Source organism: Pristiophorus japonicus, chromosome 15 (genome assembly GCF_044704955.1).
Source record: "Pristiophorus japonicus isolate sPriJap1 chromosome 15, sPriJap1.hap1, whole genome shotgun sequence".
NCBI classification, from domain to species: Eukaryota; Metazoa; Chordata; class Chondrichthyes; family Pristiophoridae; genus Pristiophorus; species Pristiophorus japonicus.
The window spans coordinates 148909222-148927526 of record NC_091991.1 but is presented as its reverse complement, the minus strand read 5'-3'; the positions used below and the strand labels follow the sequence as shown (position 1 = coordinate 148927526).

Below are 18305 nucleotides of genomic sequence, written 5' to 3'. Positions count from 1 at the left end.
CGTCACCACAACGCCACCCTTGTGCCTTCCTCATTTCACACATCCAAGAAATGCAACCTGCCCACCCAGTTGGTTGACCAAGAAGACAGAGAGGAGAGTGAAGAAGAAACACCATCGCTTGATCTGACACTCCCAGCCACCAGCTCCTCAAGGTCAACCAGCAAGGCTATTTGCAATGTCCCCCACTGAAGGTCAGCAGCCTCCCACCAGGCATGCTGTAGCCACTGGGGTAGCACTGCTTGACATCAGTAGGATAGGCAAAGGCACACACCAGACACTCACTAAGAGAATGCATAAGGATGATGAGTTGATTTTTTGGTCATATTGGATGGGTAGATGTATAAAATTGGATTGGAAAGTTTGCTTTGTGGTGGCTTTTATTTCAGCATTGTGGCCAAGAGGGTGCTGTGATGGTCAGTAACAGAGGAAAAGTAAGGTGTGGGACAAATGTTGAAACAGGAATTGGGTTGTGGTCAGTGGTACTGCAGACAGATGATTCCATCCCAGATATCTCAGCAAGAAAGGGGCTGTCTGGGTTGCATCCTCCCTTCTACTTTCTCCTTTTCAGCTTTCTACTCTTCTGTGTCTTCCTCTCCCCTCTGTGAACGAATTATGTAAATCTGAAAATACAGCATAAAATTCTGGAAATAAAGCTGGTTAGACCTGAGACATGAACTCTGTTTCTCTCTCCATGGATGTTGCCTGACCTGCTGAGTATTTGCAGCATTTTCTGTCTTCTCAGAAGCCTTCCTTTCCCATCCAAGGCCTTGCAAGTGTCCAGCAGCACACCCTACACATTTAAAATTGTTTTACTATCTATCGCAGCAAATCACTACTTCAATAAAATAAAAAAGAACAGTCCAAAAGTTTAAATCCAAAGTTAACTGAAAGGTGTGTGTATCCCTTCAAGAGGTGCTGACATTGCCCTGTGAGTCTGCTTGCACACCAGGTTTACCTGGCGTGATTAGGACCCAGCACTGAATTCAACGCTTGGGTCGAAGTTCAGAGTGGTGATGTTAATTCATCCGATTGACGTCACCACGCTGCCATTTATTTTACAGGGCATTGCCAGTTACCAGCAGCACAAAGGGAGCGAGGAAAATGGCGGCCGCTGCGGGATCGATCAGCAGCAGCCAAAAGAGCGGCTGCCGCTATTTTTTTGTTATTTCATGGCACTATGGAGTGGCTTCAAGCCCTAAATTTTAACTGTGATGTCAGTTTCAACCTGATTTTCAACTCCTTCATCACTGGCTAATTAATTCTGACCTAGTAACCAAGTCATCATTTAATGTTTAAGCTAAATACCATCTTTCTTTGGGAGGAAAGGGAAGAGAAATATATTTCAACAGCATGACTCTAGTTCATGATTGTCCCACGTTAACTCAGTATTTTTAAATGTTCTAGCACTTCAATTTTATTTTTATATTCCTATTTTTATGTTCTTTATAAAGTAACTGCACTGGAAACTAATTATTGTGAAGTGCTTTGAGATGTTCAGAGACATAAGGAGCTATATAAATGCAAGTATTTCTTTATAATAAAAGGCTACTTAGTCTTGCACTTACCTTTTGTACATAAAGGTCTACAGATAAGCTCAAGCAGCATTGGGGCTCTGCTCATCCATGAGAAAACTGGCATCGCTGAATTTTGCAAGTCCAGCTCTCTCTTTAATTTAAATAGACTCCCAAAGCATAGAAGACATGTGGAGGAAGTCAGACCAGCAGCACTCTTGCCTGAGTGTCATAACATCCAGCCAGGTAGCGACTCCTAAATAACTGCTACAGGCTCTTAAATGGGAGACTACTTTTATATGCCAGCAAGAAAACTGCAGCTCCTGACGCAAAAGGCTAAAAGGAAAAATGTGGGCAAAAGTCGTCCATCAGTGAAGATTTTTGGGAGTCCTGTTGCAGCAAATGAGGCAAGCCTCTTTGTAGAGCAGAAGGTCACTGTGACAAATTCAGGATATTTGCAGGTGACTGCTGAAATTCAATCATTACAACAGTAACTACACTCGAAAAGTACTTCATTGGTTGTAAAGTGCTTTGAGATGTCCAGTGGTCGTGAAAGGCGCTGTATAAATTCATGAGCCTGAGTTTGGTCAAGATACCGCCTGTTATATATGTGAACTTGTATTTACTCTGTACAGCCACCAGAAGGCTCATTCCCTGGAGTCCCAAAGGATCCCATAATCCCTTGGGAGCACAGGTATTTAAGAAGGCTTCACAGGTTGGAGAGGCACTCTGGAGACCTGCAATAAAAGACTAAGGTCACACTTTACTTTGAGCTTACAGTGTTCCGTCTGACTCTTTCTCCATACACTACAACTGGCGACGAGATACAGATAGCGAACCCAAAGATGCAGAGCAGTGCATCCTGGAGAAATTTTCGGAGGGCGATGATTGGGAAACTTTTGTGGAGCGACTCGACCAATACTTCATGGCCAATGAGCTAGATGGGGAAGAGAGCGCTGCCAAACGTAGAGCGATCCTCCTCACCGTCTGTGAGGCACCAATGTAAGGCCTCAAAGAATCTGCTCGCTCCAGCGAAACCCACGGAGAAATCATACGACGATTTGTGCACATTGGTCCGAGAGCATTTGAACCCGAAGGAAAGCGTTCTGATGGCGAGGTACCGGTTCTACACCTACAAAAGATCTGAAGGCCAGGAAGTGTCGAGTTATGTCACCGAGCTGAGACGCCTTGCAAGACATTATGAATTTGAAGGACATTTGGAGCACATGCTCAGAGACTTTTTCGTGATTGGCGTTGGCCATGAAACCATACTTCGCAAGCTTTTGACTGTAGAGACCCCAACCTTGAGTAAGGCCATAGCGATAGCCCAGGCGTTCATTGCCACCAGTGACAATACTAAGCAAATCTCTCAGCACACAAGTGCTGCTACAAATACTGTGAACAAAGTGATGTTGTTTTTGAATCGTAATGTACAGGGTAGGTCACACATATCTGCAGCTACATGTCTGCAGATGTCTCAGAGTCCACCATCAAGGGTGAGGAATGCAAGGCCATTAACAACTTGTTGGCGCTGCGGGGCTGATCATCGTTTCCATTCATGCCCATTCAAAGGATACATTTGCAAGGGCTGTGAAACAATGGGACACCTCCAACGAGTGTGCAGGCAAGCTGCTAAGCCTGTTAAACCTGCAAACCACCACTTTGCAGAGGAGGACAGATCCACGGTGGATCACTATGAACCAGAGCCTCAGAGGAGGCAGAGGTACATTGGATGCACACATTCACCATGAATTGTCCCCCGATAATTCTGAATGTTGAACTAAATGGACTCCCGGTGTCAATGGAGCTGGACATGGGCGCGAGCCAGTCTATCATGGGCAAAAAGACTTTCGAAAGATTGTGGTGCAACAAGGCCTCAAGGTCAGTCTTAACTCCAGTTCGCACGAGACTAAGAACTTACACTAAATAACTGATTCCCGTAATTGGCAGTGCTACCGTAAAGGTCTCCTGCGATGGTGCGGTGCACAAGCTACCACTCTGGGTGGTACCGGGCAATGGTCCCACGCTGCTCGGCAGGAGCTGGCTCGGAAAGATACGCTGGAACTGAGACGACGTCTGAGCGCTATCGCCCGCTGACGACACTTCGTGTGCCCAGGTCTTAAACAAATTTCCTTCACTGTTCAAACCGGGCATCGGGAAATTCCAAGGAGCAAAAGTGCAGCTCCACCTAATTCCGGGGGCGCGACCCATCCATCATAAAGCAAGAGCAGTACAGTACATGATGAGAGAAAGGGTAGAGATTGAGCTAGAGTGGCTGCAACGAGGGGGCATCATTTCACCGATCGAGTTCAGCGAGTGGGCCAGTCCTATTGTCCCAGTCCTCAAGGGAGATGGCACCATCAGAATCTATGGTGATTACAAAGTAACTATCAATCGTTTCTCCCTGAAGAACCAATACCCACTACCAAAAGCCGACGACCTCTTTGCAACACTGGTGAGAAGAAAGACGTTCATGAAGCTGGATCTTACTTCAGCCTACATGACTCAGTAACTGGAGGAATCATCGAAGGCCCTCACCTGCATCAACACGCACAAAGGTCTTTTTGTTTATAACAGATGCCCGTTTGGAATCCGATCAGCGGTGGCGATATTCCAGAGAAACATGGAAAGTTTACTGAAGTCGGTCCCACACACTGTGGTCTTCCAGGACGACATCTTGGTCACAGGTTGGAGCACAGTCGAGCATCTGCAGAACCTGGAGGAAGTGCTTAGTCGACTCAACTGCGTGGGGCTCAGGTTAAAACGCTCGAACTGCGTTTTCCTGGAGCCTGAAGTGGAGTTCCTGGGAAGGAGTATTGCGGCAGACGGCATCAGATCCACCAACGCGAAGATGGAGGCAATCGAGAACGCACCAAGGCCACAGAATGTGACGGAGCTGCGGTCGTTTCTGGGACTCCTGAACTACTTTGGTAACTTCTTACCGGGTTTCAGTACCCTGCTAGAACCACGACATGTCTTACTACGAAAAGGGACGAATGGGTTTGGGGCAAAAGCCAAGAAAATGCCTTTGTAAAAGCGAGAAAATTGTTACGCTCAAACAAATTGCTTGTGTTGTATGATCCATGTAAGCGTTTGGTACTAGCATGTGATGCGTCGTCATATGGCGTCGGGTGTGAATTGCAACAAGCTAATGATTTTGGTAAACTGCAACCAGTTACTTATGCATCCAGGAGTCTGTCTAAGGCTGAGAGAGCCTACAGCATGATTGAAAAAGAAGCATTAGCTTGTGTCTATGGGGTAAAGAAAATGCATCAAGACTTGTTTGGGCTAAAATTTGAATTGGAAACTAACCATAAGCCACTTATATCCCTGTTTTCCGAGAGTAAAGGGATAAATACCAACGCATCCAGAGATGGGCGCTTACGTTGTCCGCATACAACTACACCATCTGCCACAGGCCAGGCACAGAAAACTGCGCTGATGCTCTTAGTAGGCTGCCATTGCTCACCACGGGGGTGGAAATGGTGCAGCCCGCAGATCTAGCTATGATTATGGAAGCATTTGAGACTGCGCAATCACCCGTCACTGCCCGGCAGATCAAAACTTGGACAAGCCAGGACCCCTTATTATCTCTAGTCAAAAGCTGTGTGCTTCACAGGAGCTGGTCCAGTGTCCCAGTGGAAATGCAGGAAGAGATAAAGCCGTTCCAGCGGCGCAAAGATGAAATATCTATACAGGCAGACTGCCTTCTGTGGGGCAATCGAGTAATGGTCCCCAAGAAGGGCAGAGACACCTTCATCAGTGATCTCCACAGTACCCACCCAGGCATCGTAATTATGAAAGCGATAGACAGATCCCACGTGTGGTGGTCTGGTATCGATGCGGACTTAGAGTCCTGCGTTCACAGATGTAACACATGCTCGCAGTTAAGCAATGTACCCAGGGAGGCCAAGTTTATGGTCTTGGTCCTCCAACCCATGGTCTAGGGTACACGTCGACTATGCAGGCCCATTCTTGGGTAAAATGTTCCTTGTGGTTGTAGACGCGTACTCCAAGTGGATTGAATGTGAGATAATGTCGGCTAGCACGTCCGCTGCCACCACTGAAAGCCTGTGGGCCATGTTTGCCACACACAGCTTACCCGATGTCCTGGTGAGCGATAACGGGCCATGTTTTACCAGTGTTGAGTTCAAAGAATTCATGACCCGTAACGGGATCAAACATGTCACATCTGCCCCGTTTAAACCAGCGTCCAATGGTCAGGCAGAGAGAACAGTGCAAACCATCAAACAAGGCTTGAAGAGGGTAACTGACAGCTCACTGCAGACTCGCTTATCCCGAGTCCTGTTTAGCTACCGCACAAGACCACACTCACGCACTGGGATCCCACCTGCTAAACTGCTCATGAAAAGGGCACTTAAGACAAGGCTCTCCTTAGTTCACTCTGATCTACATGAACAGGTACAGAGCAGGCGGCTTCAACAAAGTGCATACCATGATAGCGCAAATGTGTCACGTGAGATTGAAGTCAATGATCCTGTATTTGTATTAAATTATGGACAAGGTCCCAAGTGGCTTCCCGGCACTGTCGTGGCCAAAGAGGGCAGCAGGGTGTTTCGGGTCAAACTTTCAAATGGACTCATTCACCGGAAACACTTGGACCAAATCAAACTCAGATTCACGGACTACCCTGAGCAACCCACCTTGGACCCTACCTTTTTTGATCCCCCAACACACACACCAGTGGCAACCGACACCACGGTTGACCACGAAGCAGAACCCATCATCCACAGCAGCCCTGCAGGGCCCAACACACCAGGCAGCCCAGCAAGGCCAGCTGCACAACAGCCCAGCGAGGGCCCAACAAATGATTCAACAACACCAGCTTTCACATTGAGATGATCAACCAGGGCAAGAAGAGCCCCAGATCGACTCACATTGTAAATAGTTACACTATTGACTTTGGGGGGAAATGTTATTATATATGTGGACTTGTATTTACTCTGTCCAGCCACAAGAGGGCTCATTCCCCGGAGTCCCAAAGGATCCCATAATCCCTTGGGAGCACAGGTATTTAAGAAGGCTTCACAGGTTGGAGGGGCACTCTGGAGACCTGCAAAAAAAGGCTAAGGTCACACTTCACTTTGAGCTCACAGTGTTCAGTCTGACTCTTTCTCCATACACTACACCGCCCACTACCACCCATCGCCGCTGAGGTACCGCCCAAAAATTATGAGGAAATTCCTTAGGGACCGCTGACCTAGTGCCCAGTGGGAGTTTCATCGGGGAAGTACTGCCTGCCCATGCAGAAGTCTCTAAAAACGCAAACTTGGTCGTTAGGATCCTGTAAGATCCTGCTACCATCCGCCAGATAGACCATTGGGAAAAAGGTGGTCTTACCTGGCTGTTAATCGGACGGTAGGGACAATGGTGCAGAGCGGTCCAGAGCTGCACATGCCGGGTCAGATATATATGCTGCAGCAATATTCGACCCTCAGACAGAGTTTACAGATTGAAGTGAAACTGCTCAGAAAGAGTTTGCAGATTGAAGGAAAAGTGCTAAGAAAGAGTTTATATATTGAAGGAAAAGTGCTCCATTGAAGGGTAGGTGTCGGGTAGAAAGCGGAAATGAGCTGTGAAATACAGTAAAGGCTCCATGGACTTGTGCTATAAGGGTCTTGACACCATTGGAGACAGACAGATTTAGTGACACAATGGGCCCAAGTTTCCACATGATTTGCGCCTGATTTTTAGGAGCAACTGGTGGAGAACGGACTATCTTAGAAATCGCAATTCTCCACATTTTGTTTTCTGCAGTTCTAGTCAGGTAGAACAGTTCTAGTTTAGAACAGAATTTTTTCTTCAAAAGGGGGCGTGTCCGGCCACTGACGCCTGATTTCAAAGTTTCCACAGTGAAAACGTACTCCAAACTAACTTAGAATGGAGCAAGTGAAGATTTTTGTAGAACTGAAAAAACCTGTTCTACACATTAAAAAATCAGGCGCAGGTTACAAATTAAGCGTCCAGAACGAGGTGGGGGGGGGAAGGGAAGTCATTAAATTCTACAATAAATCCTTATTTATACTTCTACAAATATTATACAAATAAATCCAACCTGAATAAACATTTATAAGCAAAGAAAAGATTAAATAAACCATCTTCCTACCTGTGTGAAAGTGCTTCAGGCACGGAGAATGCTGCAGTCAGCCTGAGGCGCCCGTTCTTCCTGCGGGGGGGGGGGGGGAGGAGGCGCCTGTTCTTCCCGCGGGGGGGGGGGGGGGGGGGAGGAGGTGCCCACTCTTCCCGCGGGGGGGGGGGGGGAGGAGGCGCCCGTTCTTCCCGCAGGGGGGGAGGAGGCGCTCGTTCTTTCCCGCGGGAGGGGGGAGGAGGCGCCTGTTCTTTCCCGCAAGGGGGGGGAGGAGGCGCCCGTTCTTTCCCGCGGGGGGGGGGGGGAGGAGGCGCCCGTTCTTCCCGCGGGGGGGGGGGGAGGCGCCCGTTCTTCCCGTAGGGGGGGAGGGGGAGGAAGCGCCCGTTCTTTCCCGCAGAGGTGGAAGGAGGCGCCCGTTCTTCCCGCGGGGGAGGGGGGAAGGAGACAGTGAGAAGGCTGCAAGTGCTGATGTGCTGATGGCAATGTGCTTTTATTTAAAAATGTTCAAAAATTAAATAGCTAGAAAGAACTACAAAAATGGCCGAGTGCCAATGTTTCCTTCACACTGCGCGTGCGCGAACGCTCCAACGCGCACGCGCAGCGTTGCCGGCAGGAAAAAAACGAATTTAAATAGTACCCGCCCCCTCCCACTTACAAAATCGGCGCGAGTGTAGGCTCCGCCCCACTGGGCGCCGCGCCAAACAGACAAAGAGCTGCAGAATGCTCCAGAATTGCGAGTTTTTTTTCCGGCGCCGTTTTAGGCGCTAAAAACGGGCGCCCAGCTCGGAGAGGCGCCCGTTTTTTATCGTGTGGAAACTTGGGCCCAAAGTGAGTCTACAGATGTTATGAACTCATGTCAAAGTATATAGGCAATAATAAAATCCTGTAAGTTTCTCTTAGATGTTAGGATGGGATCCTGAGAACAACATGAGCTCAACTACAGAAGATGCAAATATATATATATTCGACTGGTATAATGTGACTGAATAACATGTAATGTTAGGGGTGGGGTTTGGCGATGTGTCACCTAAAAAACTGTACACTCAAATGCCAACCATAATGTCTGGCCTCCAAGTTCTGCAACTATCTGTCATTCAAAGCCACCCATCGTAGATTGGTGATCCTTACTTGTCATAGCTAAATGATGTGCTGTCAGGACCCATTAAAGAGTCGCATCATATCTGTAAGGCAAGATATTGCTCAGACAGCAGTACATTTAAAGGACATTTGTATGTTTCTCAGCATGTACCCCTCATTATCTAAAAGTTAGACACTGACCAAGAGTTGTTCAAAAATGTTTCTGTATTGAATTGTACAGCATTCAAAAGTAATAGGACATTCCAACACGTAGTGCAAAATATTTTACATTATTTCAAAAAACAGTAAATTAGAAAATGTAGGCAGTGAGGTGGAAGACACTGGCATCTCTGGATCCTCGGGTTCTGTCGGTGTCACTGGTATGGCATGGGGGGGGGGGCGGGTTCCATGCCATAGCCCGAGACCATCGATTGCCGCATGGCATCTACAGAGTTGTCGGTTCGCTCCACCACACTGATCAGCTGCGACATACTGGTAGTATGCTGCTCTGCAAAGGTGGTGATGCTGGAAGCTATCCCAGCCATGGCCTGGAGCAGCTCTCGACTTAGGCCAATGCTTGTCCTCGACAACTGCACCATTTCCCGCATTGCTGCCACCCGTCCTGCATCCTCATCTCCTTGCAGCATTATCCTGGGTGGAGGCGGCTTGGTGGCTTTACCAGCACGGTTGCTGTGCCTTACAACGCTTGATCCCACTTCCTCCGACTCGAAGCCCAAAAACTCGGACCCTGAGACCGATGTTGAGCGCACAGGTGGCACACATGTCAAGTGGGTGGAGTCCTCCTCTTCCACCTCCTTGAGCTCAAGTGGGACAAACACTGGGCTTCTCCCTGTTCTTCCTCCTGGTCTTCGTCTCTGTGGGTTGCGGACATGTATTCAGTGGTTTTGGGGGTTTTTGGGAGGGTCGGGGTGGGGCGGACGGAGCTGCTGTGGCGGGCTCCTGATGAGGTTGAGGTTGACGGTGTTGGTGTTCGACATTCCCTTTGTGTGCCAGAGGTGGATGGGGTGCCTAAGTCGGTGCTGTCCGATTCATCATCTGCAAGTACAAGACATTTAAGTGTTTAGCGGAGGGGGTGTTGATCATGCTGACATGAGTACTGTGACGGTTCACAATCTTATTTCAAGGACTACCATCGCTACATGACCACACCTTAAATGGCCGACACACAGTACGTTAAAATGTATTTTACATCACATTACATTACCTTGCATGACATGAGCGTAACACAGACCGCAGAGTCGTATAAACTTACCATGCTCTAGCACGGGATCGGCACCACTATGTGTGGTGGCATGCTCCTCTATGTCAGTCACTTCGATGACATCTGGTGGGCCCCCTCCCGTGCCACACTGCTTTGAGGCGTTGGCTGTTCTTTTCTTCTGCAGAAATAAAAGTTGCAAGCTTTAACTGGTTTGCACATGCAACATGCAACATACACACACGCGCGTAGTATGGGAGTGCAACAATAAGATGTTTACTTACTCTTGCTGATGCTACCACATCATTCCATCTCTTCCTGCACTGGTCTCCATCCTGAACCATAGTGCTCACTGCGGACATGACCTCCCCAATCTCCCGCCAAATGCATTTATATTGGGTCGGGGCTGGCTTGCCACGATCATCCCGGGTGAGGTCTTTGTAACGGCGCTCCACCTCAGGGACAAGTGCCTCCAATTCGTCATCAGTAAACCAGGGAGCTCTGAGCCTCCCTTCATTGGACTTCTTGGCAGCTTTTCTTCCACTCATGAAGTTTGTAAAGTGGGTGGCTGATGAATCTGTTGACTCTCTCTCTCTAAATTACTCCCCTGTACAACTGTCAGTTGCAAGTCAGTACTGAGGTTTTATGCGCATGCACAGCTGAGCCCTCAGCCCTAATTGCAAAATAAGTAAAGTCATCATAGAAACATAGAAAATAGGTGCAGGAGTAGGCCATTCGGCCCTTCGAGCCTGCACCACCATTCAATAAGATCATGGCTGATCATTCCCTCAGTACCCCTTTCCTGCTTTCTCTCCATACCCCTTGATCCCCTTAGCTGTAAGGGCCATATCTAATTCCCTCTTGAATATATCCAATGAACTGGCATCAACAACTCTCTGTGGCAGGGAATTCCACAGGTTAACAACTCTCTGAGTGAAGAAGTTTCTCCTCATCTCAGTCCTAAATGGCCTAATCCTTATCCTAAGACTGTGTCCCCTGATTCTGGACTTCCCCAACATTGGGAACATTCTACCCGCATCTAACCTGTCCCGTCCCGTCAGAATCTTATATGTTTCTATGAGATCCCCTCTCATCCTTCTAAATTCCAATGTATAAAGGCCCAATTGATCCAGTCTCTTCTCATATGTCAGTCCAGCCATCCCGGGAACCTTCGCTGCACTCCCTCAATAGCAAGAACATCCTTCCTCAGATAAGGAGACTAAAACTGAACACAATATTCTAGGTGAGGCCTCACCAAGGCCCTGTACAACTGCAGTAAGACCTCCCTGCTCCTATACTCAAATGCCCTAGCTATGAAGGCCAACATGCCATTTGCCTTCTTCACCGCCTGCTGTACCTGCATGCCAACTTTCAATGACTGGTGTACCATGACATCCAGGTCTCGTTGCACCTCTCCTTTTCCTAGTCTGCCGCCATTCAGATAATATTCTGCCTTTGCGTTTTTGCCCCCAAAGTGGATAACCTCACATTTATCCACATTATACTGCATCTGCTATGCATTTGCCCACTCACCTAACCTGTCCAAGTCACCCTGCAGCCTCCTAGCGTCCCCCTCACAGGTCACACCGCCACCCAGTTTAGTGTCATCTGCAAACTTGGAGATATTACACTCAATTCCTTCATCCAAATCATTGATGTATATTGTAAAGAGCTGGGGTCCCAGCACTGAGCCCTGCGGCACTCCACTAGTCACTGCCTGCCATTCTGAAAAGGACCCGTTCATCCCGACTCTCTGCTTCCTGTCTGTCAGACAAAAGAAATGACAAAAAAATAATTCCAAATCTCGCATATGTGCGGTGCATGGCCTCCAATGTTTACCAAGTCGAGAGACCTGCACCTACCGCCGACTCCTGCTGCCGCCTGCTACTGGCCACCGATTCCTGCTGCCTGCTGCCCCCGCTGACAAAAGCGGGATGAAACTCTCGTCCGACTGGTCCCAGTGGTAGCGGACGGAAAAACTTGGGTTGCGCCGAAAAACGGGCAGACCTAAGGTTTCACCAAATCTGGACCCCAAGTCTTTCTTTTATTTCATTATCTCCTTTAAACTGTCTGGTTGCATGCTTTTCTTTATTTTACGAAGCTGCCTCCCATTGTCCTGTATATACTAACGGAGAAGCAGGATGCAGGAGAGTAACAATGGTGGACATTAGTGATACACTTAGGTTTTTATGACAATCTAATACTAGCCAACAAATTACCATGTTTATAGAACGTAATTTCAAAACTTGCCATTGAAGGGTTTGAACTCCCACTATCTGGGTTACTAGCCCAAGATGAATAAGCACAACAGTATCATCCTTTTCTTTGAGTATATTATATATGTATTTCTGATGCAAGAAGATAAAATTACTTGCAAAATTTGGTTGCAAATGGCTTTTTAAAGTGGCATCTGACCTCTGTCTTCCCTGGCTGTATGTCATGGGGCCAATAAATGATAACCAGACTAATGCCTAAATGTGAAAGGAATTCTGTTTTTTCTACTGTTGAACAAGAATCCATATACAAAAGTTAATTCGGAAATCAATGCTGGGATGAAATTTCACTTAAAAAAGCTTCAATGTCGTTAATACTTTGGCTTTATATTAAATTCAAATAAAAACAATTTGTAGTCTTTCCCAGTTTATATTCGTTACAATTTGAGCAGTTTCATATTGTGATTCTTGGGCACGAGCAACAAGAGCTATTGTTCAAAGTATGAAACCTCTCGTATTGCAGCAATAATTATACAATGTCACTTGGGGCACAGAAATGGTAAAGGGAGGATGTGTCACTCTTCAACTTGAGTGCTTGATACTGACAAAGAGCAGGGAAAAGGACATCCTGTAACTTTATAATAAATGCCTCCTTTATTATCTTGAACAAAACCCATCTTCTGTTGTGCTTGTAACAGTACAGGCACAAGTCAATCTGTTAACATGTAATTTATTTTGACTTTAAAACATTAGTTCAATTGAAATTTTTGCTTTTTAAAAATTATTCCTTTTTACGATATTGTACAAGAATGATTTAAGTCTCAGTTTTTTCCCCATTCTTTCTTTCGTAACTCCATTCTTTGGATTTTCCCACTAATAGTCTTGGGCAGATCCTTCACAAATTCAATCTGTGGGTTAAACAGAAAGGTAGTCTGTGATTAGTGCGTGTTCCAAATACCTGTAGCTCTTTACCAAGAACTTGGTAAATTGAAATTCTGGTAAACATTGATAAGGCTATTCAGAAAAAATGAAATTTTAAATATAGGAAGATCCAGTAGATTTTCTATGAAAGCACACACAGGCCTGGATTTTGCCGGAGCTCAGAGAATGGATTTGGAGGCGGATCTGTTGTTAAAATCGAAAAGATTGACAGCGGGACAGGATTCCGCTCTGAATCTGTCTCCGTGTCAGTTTCCCAAGTGTCGGATCTGCCTGCGATTCACAGACCCGGCACTAAGCGGCGAGTGAGCCAAATCAAGAAGTTAAGAGGGCGTTTAAAGGTACTTAAACAGCATTTTACCATCTACTTACCATTTTTCCAACTTTTTGATGAGATCGGGGATCATGTCAGGTAAGTAGGTTGGGTTTTCAATGACTCGCCATTGCTCTTAATAGGTGATAGCTGCAAAAGTGGTATAAAAACTACCATTTCACAGCTGTTCACTTTCCAATGTTAGAAGCTGGAGCCTTCAAGATTTGTAACACACTTTTGAGCTTTAGGAAGGTTGGAAGTGTTTGGAGTAAACTCTCTATCCACTGTCACCTCCTTGGAGCAACCTTTTTCACCACTGAGAAATCGCTTCTGTCATCTCAACTTCAGCTGCTATCTATTCCAGCAGCATTGGTGCCCTTGAAAAAATCACACCTTGGTCCTCAGAATTCCACCATGATCAGCCCCAACACAAACACCACCAGGCACACCAGCAGCACCAACAACAACACCAACCTTCTCCGCAATCACCTGATGCTACACAGGACACAGGGCATAAGCACCTGACCACATTGTTGCCTGGGAGGCCAAGGATGGCCTTGCCATGGCCACTTGATGCGCCAGGTTGGCACCACCCCACACCAGCACCATAAAGCATCCCTGCAATGCCAAAGCCATTCCTTTCACACTTATCACCATTGTGGAGGGTGCCCTTATGTCTGACCATTCACTACAATTCACTAAGCCACTTCCAAAGGTGCACACAAGTCTGTTCAAGAAGGCAAAGTGTTCAAAATAAAGATTTCAATGTTTGACAACACATTAGCAGAAACTCTACATGAACATTGGCTAAAAGACCCAAGTGCTTACCCTTGTATGTGGTTAGTCGGTATAATTGGACAAGGATGAGGGCAAGTGTGAGGGGTGGCTAGTGAGATAGGGATATGATAATGTAGATAGAGATGGATGGGTGGAGGTGCAAGGTAAGTTGGTGTGAGTGAGGATGTGCAGGAGTAGGGTATGGAAGGCATAGTGGTGGGGATGTGATGAGTGGCGCAGCAGGATGAGTTGAGTGTGGCTTTGCAGTAACATTTCATGATCTACTGAGATTATTGAAAGGTTTGTGCCACTACAGCCAGGTCCTCCTGATAACATTCCCACTTGTGCCCTCCTGTGCAATGTGAAACCAAGCTGCATTGGTGTACTGGGGAGGTCTCTTCCGCCCATTGGAAGGGAAGAGAATCTCTCTGCATGCTCTGACTGCCTCCAGAAGCATATGGAGGGAATAATGGGAGAGCCTGGGTGCAGCCGTGCATCTTTGTGCAGTGTTTGGCAGTGTTTGCAGCACCTCAATGCTGTAGAACACTGACAGCATAACTGGAAAAATGAATGCGGGCATGGTCATTTTGAGGAAACAGGCTGATGACATGTCATCAAATGACATCATCAGACTCACTTAACAAGCTCAATCATGGCAAAATCACTTCAACAGGAGTGCGATGGAATGTCTGCCATCTACCTCGCTGCCTCGGTAGACAAAATCGTGGCCACAATGTTTAATACTGTCTGTGGGCAATCTCCCTCCAATGGTTTATATCTGCAGGCAATTTAGAGTTTGAATTAAATGTGCAAAGGGAGCCATAGTCAATGTGTACTGGGCTGAGGAGAGATAATTATGTGAGCTGGATTCATCAGCGATTGAACATGCAGGAGTTGGGTGTCATGCATACCATTAGTGACGAGTACCTGGGTAGGGGATTTGGGGCATGACATGTTATTAGGGAAATGGTATGGGGGCTGGAAGAGTCCAAAGGCGAGGTGGATGGGCGGGGGGCAAGAAAGTGACAGGCAGCTTAACATTTGATCTCCCTTTGAAACGAAGAAATTCATAAGGTTCTCACATTTGATGTTGAAAGTGAAGATGGGGAAAGTGAAGGTTGGAGGTGATGATTTGTCATTGAGAAGAGAAACTTTGCCCTCCAGAAGAAATATGGAATAGTGTGAGTATGAGGGGGCATGCCACTATTGCTTTACCTGTTTAAGCCAGTCCGATTGAATGCCAGGTTCGCTTTAGCCGTAGTGCTGGGAATTATGCTGGGAGAACTAATGGGAATGGGAGACAGGGAATTGGAGATGATGAGGGGTGGGGGAGTGGTTGCTGAAGGAATATCAATATAAATGGAAACTATAAAACACAGCCACCATAATGAAGCCCAGAAATCCTTTTAAAAGTTCCATTAATTTTAGTACTAAAATTGTAAGTTTAAATCTTTCCAACTTTTTCTAAAAGTGTGTAAAGGTTTGCAATATGGCAAATGCTTACTATGAGCACCATTGGGTGTACTGCATTGGTATTTTGATTCAAATTTTGGAAAGTGCCCAGTATCCAAGAGCAGCTGGAGTGGGTACTGTATGCTCACATTTGCAGGTTGTGTGTTAACAGACAAGATTCGTTTTAGCAGGAATGGAGTTAGTAAATGGCATTTTCACTGGCTTCAGGATTTTTTTGGAAATTCTCATTACACGGGCTAAGTACCCTGAAACCTTTACAAACCTGTACAAATGGACATGCTGAAATTCAGGGTCTCAGCAAGACCTGTTACTGCCCATTTGCGGTGGTCATGCGCTGGAATCCCGTAGCCGCCACTTTGTGGTTAACTGGCCGAGCCAACCCAAATTCAGGTCGCGATTTTTCGGCCTGGACCTGATTGTGCCCCAATGCTAATGACCACTGCAAGCACGTCATCAGAATGCGCAACGCCGCTTTCCCTCACCTGAAAAATGCATAGATTGAAAACTCATAGCCCCGCCGCGCGATGGCCCCGACAGCTTTTTCTGTCGGTGCACCTTATCCGGAGTGTATGAGGCCCGGCAGCGTGGCGGCCCTTCAAGGGGAGGGCCCACTGCCATGTATTTATTTTTGCCGGTCGACTTTTAGATCGGCCGGCAAGATAGCGCCGACAGGTTCGGCCGGGCCGCCGACGGGCAGCCTGACACCCCCTCTTGGGTGCCAGGCCGCTGGCCCGGTCGAAACCCTCACTGGTGGCCCAGTGGCCGAAGATTTAACATTGTCTCCCCTTTAACGGAGCAGAGAGAGCACTGTGACATCACCACTACTCCACTGCTGATTGAGAGCAGCGGAGTTCCGGTCCCAACCCAAATTCAGCCCCTCAGCCTGCTTTCCTGAAAATTGATCAGCCGGCCGCCTCATAGATCCCTACGGTAACAACAGAAAAAAACTTGCAGGTGCGCCAGCTTTCTTGTGCTATTGAATTTCAGCCCCATATTCTTTACGACCATCACTAACAAACACTCGACACAAGATGGCTCCAATACATCATGTGACTTTTATTGTATTTACACGAGTAGTTGCATTACCACAGTAGTCCACTAGGTGGAGCTCTATTACTCTTCTCCCTCCTTAAAGAAGAAGTAATCATAACAAAATAATCATTGCACATAACTTGCATGGTTATGCACAACAAAAGATCAGGGGCTAGACTTTCCATTATTTTTGCATGCAAACTGCCCATTTAACATCCATTTTACTGCTGAAATGAGGTATAACACCCATATATCGCCCATTTAGCCACAAAATAGAAACTAACGCCCATTTCTCGGTCACTTTCGCCGAGCATTACTTTCGGCATGAACATAACGCTAATAAAAATATTACCGCCCGCCCACTTTTTTTGGGCGGAAAGATCAGAATGGGCGATACCAACACCCATAGTATCGCCCAATGTTACTTTCGGCATGTAATTAACGCCATGATTTAATAATATCGCCTGCCCACTGTTTTTGTCGTAAAGATCACATTTGCCGAAACTAACGGCCATAATATTGCCGAGCGTTACTGTAAGCACATCGCACACATATCGCCGACAATATCGTTTGCCAAAAAAAAACGCTGTGAAAAAGTTGCTCTCACCTGGACTAATCACAGCGGTATGGACGCCATTTTGTAAATCACAGGTCGCTTCATTTAAAAGGCTGCTTCAACTTCGGGGGAGTTTTGATGTAGTCTGGAGTTCTTTTAAGGTGATGTGAACATCTGAGCAAACTTCCTATTATACTGTGGACAATTGGAATTGAGTTTAGATGTCTTAGTGGGGACATTTATTGTTTGTGAACAATAGGTGTAATACTGATACTTACTGGAATGAGGCCTGTCATTTCTCAGCCTGTCTTGATGAGTACACACATGCTGCAGACTAGAGATGGCAGAAGGTATATTCGACAGCATTATGTGCCCAATCTAAGACGTGCCAGACTGATGGGGAGGACGAGACCTTACACCCACTGCACTTACAGGGAGAAGCGGTCTTACCTCAACATATCTGATAACACCTGCCTTAGGAGACTGCGCTTCCACAAACAGGATATCAGTGAGATATGCCAGCTCATCAGGGGAGAACTGCAGCCTGCCAGCACCATCAGGACCGCAATGTCCGTCGAGGTCAAGATCACCGCGGCACTTTCGTTCTACGCATCGGGTTCCTTTCAGGCCTCAGCTGGCGACATTTGCGTTATATCTCAGCATGCCACACATTGCTGCATTCGAAAGGTCACTGAAGCCCTTTACGCATGCAGGATGGACTTTATCAGCTTCCCTATGACCAAGGAGGCTCAAACTGAGAGGGCTTTAGGATTCTACCGAATAGATAACTTCCCCAAGGTGAAAGGAGCAATAGTCTGAACGCATATCGCAATGCAGGCACCTTTTCAGGATGCAGAGCTTTTTCGGAACGGAAAGGGATTCCACTCCCTGAATGTGCAACTCGTTGACAACCACCAACAAATAACGATGACAGTGAATGTCAAATTTCCAGACAGCATCCATGATGCTCACATTCTGCGTGAGAGCGCTGTATCTGACATGTTTAACAGTCAACCACAAGGTTAATGCTGGATGCTTGGTGACAAAGGATATGGCTTCGCCACCTGGCTGATGACCCCCACCAAA

General features: G+C 46.9%; 1 protein-coding gene across 5 annotated transcripts in view; it reads right to left on the bottom strand.

The window, feature by feature from the left end:
- Positions 1–12694: 12694 nt before the first annotated feature.
- Positions 12695–18305, bottom strand: part of LOC139281118 (acyl-coenzyme A synthetase ACSM3, mitochondrial-like) — a 152610-nt gene continuing 146999 nt past the window's right edge. For 3 of the 5 annotated variants that reach the window (XR_011596821.1, XR_011596823.1, XR_011596822.1), the window contains one exon: positions 12960–13037. Coding sequence is in view for 1 of the 5 variants with exons in the window: in XM_070901083.1 (XP_070757184.1) it covers positions 12951–13037 (87 nt within the window). In the remaining 4 variants the exon portion in view is untranslated. Of the gene's footprint in view, positions 13038–17270; positions 17415–18305 lie in introns of all 5 variants that reach the window. The other 2 variants (XR_011596824.1, XM_070901083.1) reach the window with 2 other exon arrangements.